This window comes from Nematostella vectensis, chromosome 1 (genome assembly GCF_932526225.1).
Source record: "Nematostella vectensis chromosome 1, jaNemVect1.1, whole genome shotgun sequence".
NCBI classification, from domain to species: Eukaryota; Metazoa; Cnidaria; class Anthozoa; order Actiniaria; family Edwardsiidae; genus Nematostella; species Nematostella vectensis.
In genome coordinates, this window is record NC_064034.1 from 13,205,902 (window position 1) to 13,220,951 (window position 15,050).

The following is a 15,050-nucleotide window of genomic DNA, read 5'->3' on the forward strand; positions in this document are numbered from 1 at the left end:
AAACACCCATTTTTGACACAACATTGCTTATTTCTCAGTGTATCTATCGCCTTAGCATAAAGCACCTGGTCAAAAACAAGGACGATGGTCTTCACTGACCTGACTAGTATCTCGTTTACAGTTGACATGTCCAGGCATGCCGTACCCAGGGGGGTGCAGGGGGTGTGAACGCACCCCCCACAACGGCCGAAGGTCCACTTTGTTCTCAATAGGCGTGCTCTTTTATAGATTAGATCCACTTTTTCGGATTCCGCCCCCCCCCCCCCCCCCCCCCCCAAAGAAAAAATCCTTGGTACGGGCCTGATGTCAGTGGATGGAGCGTAAGTGGTGGGAAGATATCCTATGCAATCCCGTCTTACATCGACCTTGTCGCGTACGATAATGTTGAATGTTAAGAACCGGGAAAGTTGGCAGGCATGCCTGTCTCAAATTCTAAACAATGCCGACCGCACATACCTGTAAGTCGACTGTACGTATTTAGGCGAAAATTGATAATGAAGTAAGTGTTTCTACCCTCTTTAGACTTTATGTTAGGGAATAACGCTTTCTGTGTGTAATTATTTGCTTATTTGCTTAGAAACAAGATTCAAATCACTGTTTTTAAACCACAACATCGAAAAACTTACCATGCCTGGCAGTCGCCATCTTGGATTTTACCCATGATGCATTTCGCAATCTTAATATTAATTTAGCTCAAATCTGAACATTTAGAGATTCTTTTTTGTTTATTTCTCGATTGGATATTAAGGAATATATCATTAGTAGTATAAAATACTTGACAAACGCATGTTCGAAGATCAGTAAGCTTATATGAATTATTTTGTAAAGGAGAGCCTCGTTTCCATGTTAGATCGCGTTTTTTGACGAAAAACTCGTCTAGGTTGTCTGTTATGTTATACCACTCAGTCTTTGTCCCTTTGAGTGAGCCTCAGCACACCCTCTGGCCCATGGACTAATAGCCAATAAAGTTTTTTCTTATGGAAAAACTGAAAAGGGGAATGATGTCTTCCGCCTAAGTTACTGTTATTCACATTGTCTATACCTATATCTATTTATTCATCAATTTACCTATGTGCGTTATACAAATATTACCTTTTGACAACAAAATCAATTTATAAAATAGAAAAAAATGTGGATATTCCTAAAAAAGCCGATATACAAGTAAATAATGCCACAAGTCATGGACCCGACTGCCCTGGTAGAAGGAACCTCATCTAGCTTGCGCCATAGTCATGATGCTTCTTGGGCACGTGTGAAGCGCTGGATCCACCAACTACAAGTAACGAAGACCACGGATAGTTACTTCAGCATCGTGTTAGCTTATCTGTTAAAACAAGAAATCAGACTGTTATCGCTAAGGTTAAACCGGTTCCTCCGAAAACTGGAACCTAAGAAGAACATATTGATTTGAATAATTTCTAACCCAGCCCTTTTCCCTGTTTAAACAACTAAACTGCCCGTGGGCTACCTTGAGTACAAGAGTCTCGAGCTTCGTTTACTATGCACCCTCTTTACTTTTCGCTTCGCTCCTCGTAGTCAGTAAAGAGGGCGCATAGTAAACGAACGAAGCTTGAGACTCTGAAACCCAAGGTACCCGTGGGGCAACCCATCGAGCAGGAAGCAAGGTCGATAGAACAGGACATTGCCCGTTTACCTGTTCTTCCTCCCGATTAAGACGAGGAGCACGACACAGCAGACGAATGCCAGCAGAATCCAACAAACGTAGAGCACCTTGCGTACAATCTCCCTTCCGTTCGACCGCTCCTCTTCCTCGACTTGCATGCCCTGATCGTCATTAGGGTGAGGGGGAGGGGGTTTGCTCTTGTCCTTCCACATGTAAACCTCGAATGCGACTGTCAGCAAGAAGTTGACCACGACGAAGATTATCATTACGACGAACCCGGAGCGGTGAGTTTCAGTCAGGGCTTCTACACCAAGGAAACAGTTCACAACTGGAGAAGGAGACATCGTGGCTTAGGACACACATTCGTTCATATTCAAGTATAATTTTAAAATAGTTTGAAGGGCCCTTGTTAGCGACACATTTTTATTATTTAAATAACTTAATTAATGTAAAACAAAGGATTCACAATCTACAAAAAGTTTGCAAAATGTTGTAGGTTTATATCAGATATATGACTTCAAACACAAGCCTAAATTTACTTACTTCCTAATACAGATGCAATGAAAGCAATTGTTTGATGAACCATGTTGAAGATATATCGCCTTAAAACAAACAAATTATAGATTTAAAAAACCTGAATAAAAGAACACTAATTATGGAGATTCAGGTTTATTGGGTTCATAAATGTTGCTTAGTTGATGCAAAATCAGGCTCAAAGTTTTCTTATTCATAGCAGTAGCAGCTCTCGAATAATTAGGGGGGGCACGACACAGAAACATTAAAAAACATTGGGGGCAAAGGTTCACCCTGAACTGGCCATTTCCTTATAATTTTTGAAAATATTTGGGGGCACGTGCTTCCATAGTCCAGACCTGGGACTCTCTTCGCGCTCGACATTCTGGCTCGCGTAAAAGAAGCCAGAATGTCGAGGGCAAAGAGAGTCCCAGGTCTGGACTAGTGCTCCCAGTGCCCCATTCTTTGCTACAGCCCTGTTATTTTTTTAACTTTAAGGGACATACTATGCTATAATATGTTTACATTTGCTAATGCACTGCAAGTGAAATTACTACTTATTGCCTGGGTGTTGTTGACCCATAAGTTCTTATATGCAGGTTTCAACATAGTAAACACTGAGTGCAATGAGTGAGAATATTTGATCAAAAAAAATCAGGGATAATAACTCCACCTACTGCAGCACATGTTCTCAAACATCCTTTCCTGGGATTTGGAAACATTAAACCCTAAATTTTACAACATTTTACATACTTGTCATCCCCCGGGTGAGGCCTGAAAACTGCAATCATTGGCTGAAGTACTGCCAGGACAAGAACAGCAATTCCAATGTATGCATGTGCACCAATCTAGAACCAAAGAATTGGAGAAACGGCTAAGAGGTAAAAGGTAATGATTGGTACATTGGATAACAAACAATAGAGAAACATACCCTCTAAAAAATTAATAATAACTTACCCCTCCCCTCCTGATATGTAAATTCACCTCAGAAGACACCCAAAATTATCAGAAACTATCCCCACACTCATGTGAAGCCATCCTCATACAGATTCTTACTGATGACCACCTGCCCACAAATTCAACAACAAATACGTTTGACAAATACCCTACACAAACTCTCATGTGAGACCTGCCCACGCATATAAACACTCACCTTAGGCCAACAGCAAATACGTTTGACAAACGACCCTATACAAACTCTCATGTGAGACCAGCCCACCCATATAAACACTCACCTTAGGCCAACAACAAATATGTGTGACAAATGACCCTATACAAACTCTCATGTGAGACCATATAAACACTCACTTGAGACCAATCTCAAACTCTTGTGACACTACTTCATAAACACTCTTACCTAATAGACCACCAACAAACTCATGTGACACTACCCCCTACAAATTCTCAGACCACCCCCAAACTCGCATGACAACACCCCCAACAAACTCATGTGACACTACCCCCTACAAACTCTCACGTGAGAACCAGCCCACCCACATTAAAACTCATCTTAAACCACCCCTAAACTCACATGACAACACCCAGTACAAATTCTCACCTTATGCCCTCTATATAAAAACTCACGTGAGAGCACACCCACACTTGTGTAACAACACCCCCATACAAATTCTTACCTCAGACCATCCTCCAACATAAACAAACACCAGGATTGTGCTGATAATTGTTGACAAGACTACAATAACCATACAGCTTCTATGGATCTGTGTAAAACCAATAAGAAATGAAGCACTAAAACTTGAAATGTGTGATTTAGAAAAGATCCATACCCCCCCCCACACACACACACACACTCATCCCCTCTTCCCTGGAGAGAATTGAAAAAAATGACCAGTGTACATTGACAATGGAATATAATGCCCAATAAATGTTTTGCTAAACACACCTGAAACCACACCAACAGGCTCATAATCTTGCTATCTCCCCAAAATGTCCTCATGTAGCGAGCAGTTGCCATGCCAACAGTGGCAAACCCCACCCATGCAATCAGCATGAGGGCCCCTAATAACAAGATAAATCATAATAAGAAAACTAATGTATAACTACAATAAATCTGGAAACAACAATAAAGTATGCTGGACAATTTCTACAATAAAACAAACATAAAGACATGTAGAATTTCTGCAACATTCAATAAGTTCCTAACAGGAGATTCTTTCTGTGCATCATTGCTTATAAAGAGTCTGTGTAAGGTTAAGATGAAAGGAGATTACTAAGAAATTGACTTGATCAAGTCCTCCCCCTGACACAATATCCATAGCATGAACATTATGAAGCATGTACAGCCACCCAGGTATTTATTGTATGAATGCATTTGACATGCCTCTTACCATGAGTGAGGAGTAGAGCTCGCTTTCTTGACTCTGCACCGGTGGTTGCCAACACGTCTACCTTGTTACTGGAGCTGGATTTCCATGAGTGGTACTGTAGGATTCCACTTGCTGGTAATTTCAGGACGTGAGGTTAGAGGTTAGGCATTTTCACAACAAAAGATATTTTATAAAGACAGCAGAGTGGTAAGAAAAAAAAAGGGTAAATATTGTAGCTGAAAATTTAGTTTAGGGGTATTAATATTCTACTGACCTCTGTGACTAAAATCTAATTATTTGTTCAGTGGTAAAGCTTGTCTAATCCAGGGTGACTTGAAGAGGGAAAGGTAATTACAACAGATGATGTTTGACGTCTGTGGCTATTTACAGCCCAACCAACACTGAACACCTATATATTCCAAGTATTGTATATTACATATATATGTCAATAGATAGTCAACGAGGCACGTTAGCACTGAGTTGACTATTTGACTCATAGAGAACGAGTAGTCTAATTGTTTTAGTATACATCCATTCACATACTACCTTCAAATAAATGACGATTTTAATAATTCTCAGTAATAAATAACTGCATTTGTCCTGCTTTTTCGCTACTCACTATCTATGGCTAAATAGATAGTGAGCATGGGAGCCAATCAAATTGTGTGATTCATGATAGTATGTGAGCTTTTTCATTTCTTTTCTTACCAACTTCTCCTCTGGCATAAACCAGATACTGCTTGTTGGACAAGTCATACTTCATGTTACTTGATGGTACTTTGTTCCTGGTAAAGCTGTAAGGTTGAGATATAAACTAAGTATTGCAATAATCGCCACAACACCGATTAAAAGATAACAAACCTGCATCTGATTATCCCACCATTGAATTCTCCAGAAGTATTGAACAGGCCAGTAGGGGTCTAAAGAAAATTTTTCAACATTTTTATTTTAGAAAGAATAGGTGTGCAGCAATGGAGGGTTGCAGAGTCATAGATTTTATTTAATTTTAAGGTACGGTTCTAGGGTTCGGTACTGCCAATCATAGCTCTTGTTAGTGAAATTTTTACATTACTTAAAAGCCAATCATAGCTCTTGTTAGTGAAATCATTACATTACTTAAAAGCCAATCATAGCTCTTGTTAGTGAAATTATTACATTACTTAAAAGCCAATCGTAGTTCTTGTTACTGAAATTATTAAATTACTTAAAAGCCAATCATAGCTCTTGTTAGTGAAACTATTACATTACTTAAAAGCCAATCATAGCTAGGGTAGCCTGCTAGCTGGCTCTCATTCGAAGTTATTTGAAATTGTTTTGTTCTCTGATATTGAATCCTCTACGCTTTCCCACAAGAAATGGGTTGAAATTCAAAACGAGGGGGTTTTATTGCCGACATTCTTTGCGTTCCAAGGCTTTTAAAAATATAACCAACACTAAATAGTTCAAGAAATCAAGTATTAAAAAGGCCAATAAGCGACTATGCTTCATTGTAATGTTAAAAAGAGCCCAACTCCCTGTTATGGACATTATTGCCTTTTATCTTTCCACAATTAGGCCAGTTTTAGAATACTGCGCGCCTGTTTTCCACAATGCCCTCCCGGCATATCTCAGTGACGAGATCGAGAGAGTGCAGAAAAGAGTAATGTCCATTGTGTCACCACAAGCTAACTACCAGGACTGCCTTGCCAGCTATGGCTTACAGTCTTTGAAGGACAGACGGGGTGAACTCTGTCTTACTCTGTTCTCGTCTATTTCCACCTGCCCTAACCATAAGCTAGTGAACATCTTACCACCTAAGAAGCAGTGTAGTTATAGTCTTAGACAATCCATAACATTCTCAATTCCGCTTCTCAATTCCGCGCTGCCAAACCGAACGTTTTAGGCGATCTTTCATCCCGGCCATGGCATCCAGTTGCACCACTAAATTTAACGTATAATCCCAACTTAACATATCATATTAGCTCATTTTATAGTATATAGCTTTCCTCTTATCATTGTCGCATTTTAGTCTATTACCTGTAATATACATATATATAGTTATATTTTTATTCCTTTTTATTTTCTTTTTTACTCGATGTAAATTGTGCAATTCAGCGTTTTTTAGCTGCCATGCAATCTTTTTGAAATAAACTACCTACCTACCTACCTACCTACCTACCTACCTACCTACCTACCTACCTACCTACCTACCTACCTACCTACCTACCTACCTACCTACCTACCTACCTACCTACCTACCTACCTACCTACCTACCTACCTACCTACCTACCTACCTACCTACCTACCTACCTACCTACCTACCTACCTACCTACCTACCTACCTACCTACCTACCTACCTACCTACCTACCTACCTACCTACCTACCTACCTACCTACCTACCTACCTACCTACCTACCTACCTACCTACCTACCTACCTACCTACCTACCTACCTACCTACCTACCTACCTACCTACCTACCTACCTACCTACCTACCTACCTACCTACCTACCTACCTACCTACCTACCTACCTACCTACCTACCTACCTACCTACCTACCTACCTACCTACCTACCTACCTACCTACCTACCTACCTACCTACCTACCTACCTACCTACCTACCTACCTACCTACCTACCTACCTACCTACCTACCTACCTACCTACCTACCTACCTACCTACCTACCTACCTACCTACCTACCTACCTACCTACCTACCTACCTACCTACCTACCTACCTACCTACCTACCTACCTACCTACCTACCTACCTACCTACCTACCTACCTACCTACCTACCTACCTACCTACCTACCTACCTACCTACCTACCTACCTACCTACCTACCTACCTACCTACCTACCTACCTACCTACCTACCTACCTACCTACCTACCTACCTACCTACCTACCTACCTACCTACCTACCTACCTACCTACCTACCTACCTACCTACCTACCTACCTACCTACCTACCTACCTACCTACCTACCTACCTACCTACCTACCTACCTACCTACCTACCTACCTACCTACCTACCTACCTACCTACCTACCTACCTACCTACCTACCTACCTACCTACCTACCTACCTACCTACCTACCTACCTACCTACCTACCTACCTACCTACCTACCTACCTACCTACCTACCTACCTACCTACCTACCTACCTACCTACCTACCTACCTACCTACCTACCTACCTACCTACCTACCTACCTACCTACCTACCTACCTACCTACCTACCTACCTACCTATCTATCTATCTATCTATTTATCTATCTATCTATCTATCTATCTATACATGGGAGAGAGGGGGAAGGAGGCAGCACTCTCATGCGCGTAAGGCTACACAGCTATTTGATACTTACAGGTGTGGTAATGGTTGGGGTATTTTTGCTGCTCAAATAGTAATGACCAATTAAAATGCTAGATCCACTAGCAGGCCTGGAGCAGATAATGGCGTCAGTACCAACCTAATGGCATCATGCATAGTGATTAGTGGATCTAAAGCTTATTGTTTTAACATTTGCAAACTTTTTCAACCTCTAATAACAGAAAGACTAAAGAGACTAAAAATATTGAGTTTGGGGAGGTATTTTGGAATTTCTAGAATACTCAACAGCATTTCTTACCTCCCCATACATACGGTGCACTTCAAAAGGTTAATTAAAAGGACAATGGGGCAATTTTTCACACAGAGCTCCTTTCAACCTCAATTTCCATGAGAAAGCTTATGCACTGTAGGTTCTTGGTTTGATTTCTGGTCCAAACTTCAGCTAGCTAGTAGAAAAAAAGCATATTCAATTTCATTACCATCCCAGCTTTATCTTGGTTGAAGCCAATGGACACCCAGTCATCTTTAGCACTCATCTCAAAGTAAACGCTATCTTTTCCAGCCACATAAGTGACTAAATAGTTACAGTCAGAAGAGCCCTTGCAATCGTATGGAAAAGACACACAGCCTTTGGTTTCTTTGCATCCTGATTTGGAAATCTGAAGTACAAATATTGTGTCATCATAAGCATAATTGTAAAATTGTAAATGATTTGAAGTGAGCCAAAACTTGGAGATTTTTCAGCTGAATTTTTCAATAAAATTCATATCATATGTCCTTATCTAGTAGCGACAGAGCTGATTGTATTCTTGTAAACAACAGGACTAGGATTAGAGTGTATTACTGCATAATGAGGTGTCTCACTGTAAATAACAGAGACAAGGTTGAGCTACTAGTGCTATCAAATGTCATTTTACCTCCAATCCAGAAGAAACTCCAAGTCCTGAAAAAAGAAATATTTATATCAAACGACAAGGTAAACAAGGTTGTCAGTCCAAAATTGTTTTCCTGTGTGACGTAAGTCAGAAACAGTTCTAGCTGGGGACGTTACTGGTTGGATTTGTTTTGATAAGGTCGTATCCATCATCACTTTTCCTAGTAACTTTTCAAGTTAGGGGCAAGAAAACAAGCAGAGGAGGCGACAATGGAAAGCGCTTCTTTTTCCTACCCTGTTTCTTTATAGAGGGAAGGAAGAGAACACGCCGCTAGAATTCGAGTTCGGCAGTTACAAAGCGCATCGTTAAAGTAACAAATAGGATCGGAGCTCGCCGGAGAAGTGAAAATATAATCAGTTTAGATAGGAATACGTGCTTTATTCAACACTAACAAAACAATACATAAGGCATTATTGGAGTCCATATCATTGGAATCGTTGGAGTCCTATAGCCCTAGCTTTGATTAGTAAAAAATTCTTATCACCTTAGGCCAGCTATTTGAAACAGCCAAGTATGGTCTCTTTCGAGCAGCCAAGCGCACGTTTGTTTTCTTCTAACTTGAAATAAGAGCAAGCTAGTGACCTAAGTACAAGGTTAATTATGTCGTATATGCAATACTTAAAGTTCTTGTGTTATGCTGAAACTGACAAAATGGGCTTTGTACTCAATATACTTAATTATAAGAGCAGCCGACCGTGGAAGCAAAACAGCATAGAAAACCCCGAATATCTGTCGAACCGATCTTTTCTGAGAACAAAAACCCCGCAAGTGTTCGACTCACCCAATATGAAGATCAAAAGGTATATATTGCAGTTTCCTGACATGTTGTTAACCCGTTCTCAGCTAAAAAGCTTTGACCTCCAGCGTAGACGCCTGTTTGGCGGTGGCGGCTAATGCGAGCTAGCGGCCGAGGGGGACTGGAGGGGGGGGGAGGGGGAACCAAAAGCCAACAATATTGAACTAGACCCCCAGGGTTGACTTTGATACCTGAGATCTGCAATTTGTTTGGGCCCTGTGTTGTGATATGTACTAGATAGATTTAGGCACTGCCTAAAATCGGAGCCATATCACAACACTGATTGGGACAAGAAAGGTAAGAAGCATCATCTCTTGAGGTGGGGTTGGACTCGAGGTGTGCTCCATTAAAGTAGATGGGGCTGATTGTCCTATCTTTTGCAGTGTAAAACTCTTACAAATAGTTTCCCTGAAGCAGACATAGCACCGAAATAAAATTCAGGAAAAATGAGAATGTGTTTGAAAATTGTTAAATATTTCTTAAACATTTTCTTGGTTAACTGCCCTCAATGTGCTATCACTAGGGGTAAATTAATTTTAACACCCAAAGTGAGCTATATTGTATTAACAATATAATTTAGATTAAATTTATTATTTCATTTATGTTAGTGCAAAGTAAATAACAATATCTATTTATGCTATCATATTGTTCAAACATATTTATTTTGCAGTAAATAAGAGGGCTCAGGGGCTCATAAGTAGGGGCAATCATCTGTCACGGCGTTTCCTAGGATCAGGCTATTTTTAGATGCACAGATTAGCCAATCAGATGACAGGGCGGAAAAATTGACTTTGTCTCAAGGAATCCAAAATGGCGGCCGAGAAGGGGGAAAACGTCCTCCTACGTAGTCATATGCCTTCTTATTTCTGAATCTTCTGAAACATTCTGTTGCTAGCCTTGGACTATTTAGCTATTTAGTTACCCCCCCCCCCTTCCCCCGTCGTTTTTAATTGTTTTCACTTTTATTTAGGTAAAATCAACCAAGGACTGCCTGAGGGCCATGATTGATTCTAAAGGCTGGAAGGCATAATAATAGGCAAATATTAAGATAATATAGTAGGGGATTTCTTACTTTTATACGACAGTATAAGTGTAATAGGTTTTTAGAGCAAGATACTTGCTCTCAATGATAAATCTGTAAAGAAACCTTTTTTCTATCAACCTAAAGATAATGATGAAAGGGGAAATGTTAGGAGAGTGTTGTTGCATTATTGTTAATTTTTTTTTTATCAAAGATATACTCCCATTTCTTCCTTTTTTTTCTCTCTGCTGACTATTTTTGTATGCAATTGATATTATTTGCTGTTTCCCCTCTGCACCCTAAATAAATTAAAATATGTTAGAATTGAAATAAGACATCTTCATTTAGCACTACTTTCAGTAATATCAAGGATTTTTTTTTAGAATTTGCTTCCCAAGTAAATTTGTTCTTCTCCATTGCATTTAATTTTGGAGTAGCATTAGCATGTGTGGATCCAGGGTTTCTATAAAACAGCAGGCCACCATGCTAAAGGGTGGGTGCACCAAACAAATATGTAATGCATTACTGTAATATCCTTGGTGATGGAGTATTACCAGTATGTGATAGACAAAACTTCCATATGGCACTTGAAATGTATAACTGTATCATTATATCTTTGGAATGCTGTTTCATTCATTATTTGTTTCTTTGCAAGGGCAAAGCTGGTCAGAATGTAGCTTTGATAGAAGTTCTATAAAGGGAAGAGGTTTTTATTAGATCAAAGTACTTAAATTATATAAAGATAACAACAAACTCGTGCTTTTTCATTAATAAATTTGTAAAGAAAACAGTTTTATATCAATCCTAAAGGTAATAGGGAAAAGGAAAAATACTAGGAAAGTGCTCAGTCAAGTTATTATTGCATTATTGTTATAAATGTTTTAGAATAGAGTAATATTTTTTTTCAAATAGAGTCACATTTCTCCCTTTTCTTAGCTCCCCGTTGACTTTTTGTTTATTTGTATATTTATTCCTCTCTGCCCCAAACATAGATCAATGAACATGGTTTGGTTTGTAATTAGAAACTTTCAGTAATTTAGGATTTGCCTTCATTGCATTCATTTTTAGTAGCCTGTATGGGTGGATCCAAAGTTTCTAAAACAAAAGGCCAAAGGGTGGGTGCACCAATATGTAATGCATGTCAGGAGGTATATTTGTTTTCAACACATTCTTCTGAATAATCAGTTGCAGTACGTGAAAACTACAGTATGGCATCTATTCTTTGGAATACTGTTACATCCTTGATATATTCTTCACAAGGTCAAAGCTTGTTAGAATGCTATTTTGATAATAAACAAAATATAGATAGTGGAGTTAAATAAGAGGGAAAATAAGAGTTGACCATTAGACTCAACTAAGACACCTAAAGTTTGACAGCCTTTTTCTTACCAAGGTTTAGTATTTGTTAACTTTCATACTGCATATTTAATATTATTAAATGAGTGCTTGCTTGAAACATTTGGAGGGGCCAATGCAGGATTTTTTTTTTGGTGGGGTGAGAAATCAAAAAAAGTGGACCTTAAAAAAAAGTGTGGGGGGGGGGGGTTCTCTAGTAAAAATCTGACTGCGCCTTTGCAGTATTTCCAGGAAGATTTAATTTCGGATTTGGCTACATACCAGAGTGAGTTTTGTCTACAAATAATATCACGTCTATTGAGAACCGAAAGTGTCCCTTTGGCCGTTGTGTGTGTGTGTGTGGGGGGGGGGGGGGGGGAGACGGGGTGCGTTCGCACCCCTCCTAGGTACAGGCCTTTACAATTCATAAAGACATGGCAGTTAAAAATTGCCTTTTTTAATCTCATTAAAAAAACATTTTAAAGACACCTAGATCCCCCTAAATAACCCCTATCAGTCAACACAAAAAAGTCTAAAATGCTGGCTCCGCCTTTAGGCAGTGCCTAAATCTATATATTAAAAATCAAAATTACATTCAATGAGGGATGAAGTTATTTTAGGAAAAAAACAAAAATCATCTATATGAAGGACCAAAATACCAAAAAATAAGCACTAAAATACCAAAATAACTTTCATAGTTTTACATATCTTTTACTACACATGGCTACTGACATGTTTACCTCTAAAAAAGTTACCGAACCAAAGCAGCAGGCTTAGGCTTTTCTAGTTGAGTTACTTACTTAAACTTTTAAGTTATACAATATTCAAGTGTCGCGGTGTAAGGTAATCACTTCTTTTGGGGTTTATTTATAGCGATTTTAAAGGAGATGATTTTCATCAATAAGTAAGGTACAAAATACCTCCAAAGGTAAATACCTTAAGTCCATTCATGATAAGTGTCAAGAGAACATTTATTCACGTCTTGAAGTAAACTGTATTTTTCTAAAGCAGGCAATAGATAATTCTAATCTCGTGCCTCGCCACGTGTCGGGTCTTGATCGGGTTGCAAGTGTAAACACGAGTAAATAAATACCTGTCAACCTCGAAAATCTCAAGGCTTGATAATTTTTTTTGGGGGGGAAGGGGTGGGGTATATTCATTTCTTTGGGGGAGGGGTGGGTTTAACCTTGCAGGCGTTTGCCGTATAGAAAGCTTTCGCGAACGAATCCACTCATAGATCTCACGGGGGTGTTAGATAAATTGCTCTACGCAAGGAAATTATTTTTTCAAATATTTTTCTAGAAAATAGGCAAAATTACGATTTTCTATAGAATAATTTTTCGAATGCGATAAAAATCGCTAAAGCGGGAGATTTGGTGCTCAACGCGAGAGAGCGGGAGAAGGGGTCCAAAATCTTGAGACTCCCGCCTGATGCGGTAGAGTTGACAGGTATGTAAATAAAGCGAAAACAATCCAGTTTTTGATGATTTTGCAAAATTACTTGGTAGAGATTGAGACTTGGCGGCCATGACACAGTTAGAAGTTATGCAGAAGGGATCGACTATGGCGCAAAGGTTCTTGGGTTATTGCGCAACTTTGGCCATATCGCGATCAGAAAGTAAAACAGTTGCATGACTGGGCTCCCACAGGTATCCCAGTTACAAAATCAAGCCGAAGGTTCAACCCCACCACAGACAGATTTTTAAATCTTCAAAAGTTGCCCAAAAATACACCAAAAGCTGTTCAAAAATTGCTCAAATTTGTTAAAGTTGCTTCCAATTGCTCGCGCAATTTTTGTTCTAGAACGATTCAGAAGCTGGCACTTTTCGCCGAAATTAAATAAGCTTCCCTCAAAAAGACCCGAAAAAAATTAAAAAAAACCCAGGCACTTGAAATCATTGAGGTAGTTGCCTATCGTTGCTTCAGCGATACAGAAAGCTGTCCTATATTTTTAAATATTTATACAGCGTACCCAATATATTGAATGTATAACAACAGTACACTCCACGAGACATCCCTATACAAGGGATTCACCCAAATACATAGTAAAAATCCTTTTTAACATAAGTTTTCCTTCTCTGCTTGATTTGAGATGACAGAATAAAAATAACTGTCATTTTAGAAAAGATTGCTTGGGAAATAAAAAAAAATTGCTCGAAATTGAAAAAGATGCCCAAAGGTTTGCCGGCGGCAGAATCTGTCTGCTGTCTGTGATAAAAGGTGAGCTCACCTCTACAGTTGTTGTTCCCTGAGCCTGCTTACCATTGTGCCAGCGACAAGGTACCCTGCGTTAGCAGGTTCATATGGGGGTGGTCTCAGGTGGGTGTTCATATGGGGGTGGTCTCAGGTGGGTGTTCATATGGGGAAGGTTTCAGGTGGGTGTTCATATGGGGGTGGTCTCAGGTGGGTGTTCATATGGGGAAGGTTTCAGGTGGGTGTTCATATGGGGGTGGTCTCAGGTGGGTGTTCATATGGGGGTGGTCTCAGGTGGGTGTTCATATGGGGGTGGTCTCAGGTGGGTGTTCATATGGGGGTAGATTCAGGTGGGTGTTCATATGGGGGTAGTTTCAGGTGGGTGTCCATATGGGGGTGGTCTCAGGTGGGTGTTCATATGGGGGTAGTTTCAGGTGGTTGTTCATATGGAGGTGGTCTCAGGTGGGTGTTCATATGGGGGTAGTTTCAGGTGGTTGTCCATATGGAGGTGGTCTCAGGTGGGTGTTCATATGGGGGTAGTTTTAGGTGGGTGTTCATATGGGGGTGGTCTCAGGTGGGTGTTCATATGGGGGTGGTCTCAGGTGGGTGTTCATATGGGGGTGGTCTCAGGTGGGTGTTCATATGGGGGTGGTCTTAGGTGGGTGTTCATATGGGGGTGGTCTCAGGTGGGTGTTCATATGGGGGTGGTCTCAGGTGGGTGTTCATATGGGGGTGGTCTCAGGTGGGTGTTCATATGGGGGTAGTTTCAGGTGGGTGTTCATATGGGGGTAGTTTCAGGTGGGTGTTCATATGGGGGTGGTCTCAGGTGGGTGTTCATATGGGGGTAGTTTCAGGTGGTTGTCCATATGGAGGTGGTCTCAGGTGGGTGTTCATATGGGGGTAGTTTCAGGTGATTGTCCATATGGAGGTGGTCTCAGGTGGGTGTTCATATGGGGGTAGTTTTAGGTGGGTGTTCATATGGGGG

At 40.2% G+C, this 15,050-nt stretch overlaps 1 protein-coding gene across 2 annotated transcripts; it reads right to left on the minus strand.

Annotated features, from left to right (window-relative positions):
- Positions 1-706: 706 nt before the first annotated feature.
- On the minus strand, positions 707-9,644 carry LOC5515871 (ferric-chelate reductase 1). 2 transcript variants are annotated; one of them, XM_048730855.1, is made up of 13 exons: positions 9,502-9,644; positions 8,703-8,728; positions 8,265-8,444; positions 7,820-7,924; positions 5,326-5,384; positions 5,173-5,258; positions 4,486-4,596; positions 4,041-4,156; positions 3,772-3,858; positions 2,891-2,985; positions 2,168-2,226; positions 1,655-1,952; positions 707-1,324 (listed from the first exon to the last, which is right to left on the minus strand). In XM_048730855.1, exons 1-13 carry the CDS (start codon positions 9,542-9,544, stop codon positions 1,321-1,323), a joined length of 1,269 nt encoding a protein of 422 aa, XP_048586812.1. In that variant the 5' UTR covers positions 9,545-9,644; the 3' UTR covers positions 707-1,320. The 2 variants fall into 2 exon arrangements, with proteins under 2 accessions (XP_048586812.1, XP_048586811.1); XM_048730854.1 differs by having other exon boundaries at positions 707-1,327.
- Between the last annotated feature and the right edge of the window lie 5,406 nt (positions 9,645-15,050).

Coding starts and splice junctions, on each gene's coding strand:
- LOC5515871 (XM_048730854.1), bottom strand. CDS start 9,544: ATGTCAGGAAACTGCAATATATACCTTTTGATCTTCATATTGG. Junction 5,385..7,819: donor CCCCAACCATTACCACACCT/GTAAGTATCAAA, acceptor AATTTTCTTTAG/ACCCCTACTGGCCTGTTCAA. Junction 3,859..4,040: donor GCCTGTTGGTGTGGTTTCAG/GTGTGTTTAGCA, acceptor GGTTTTACACAG/ATCCATAGAAGCTGTATGGT.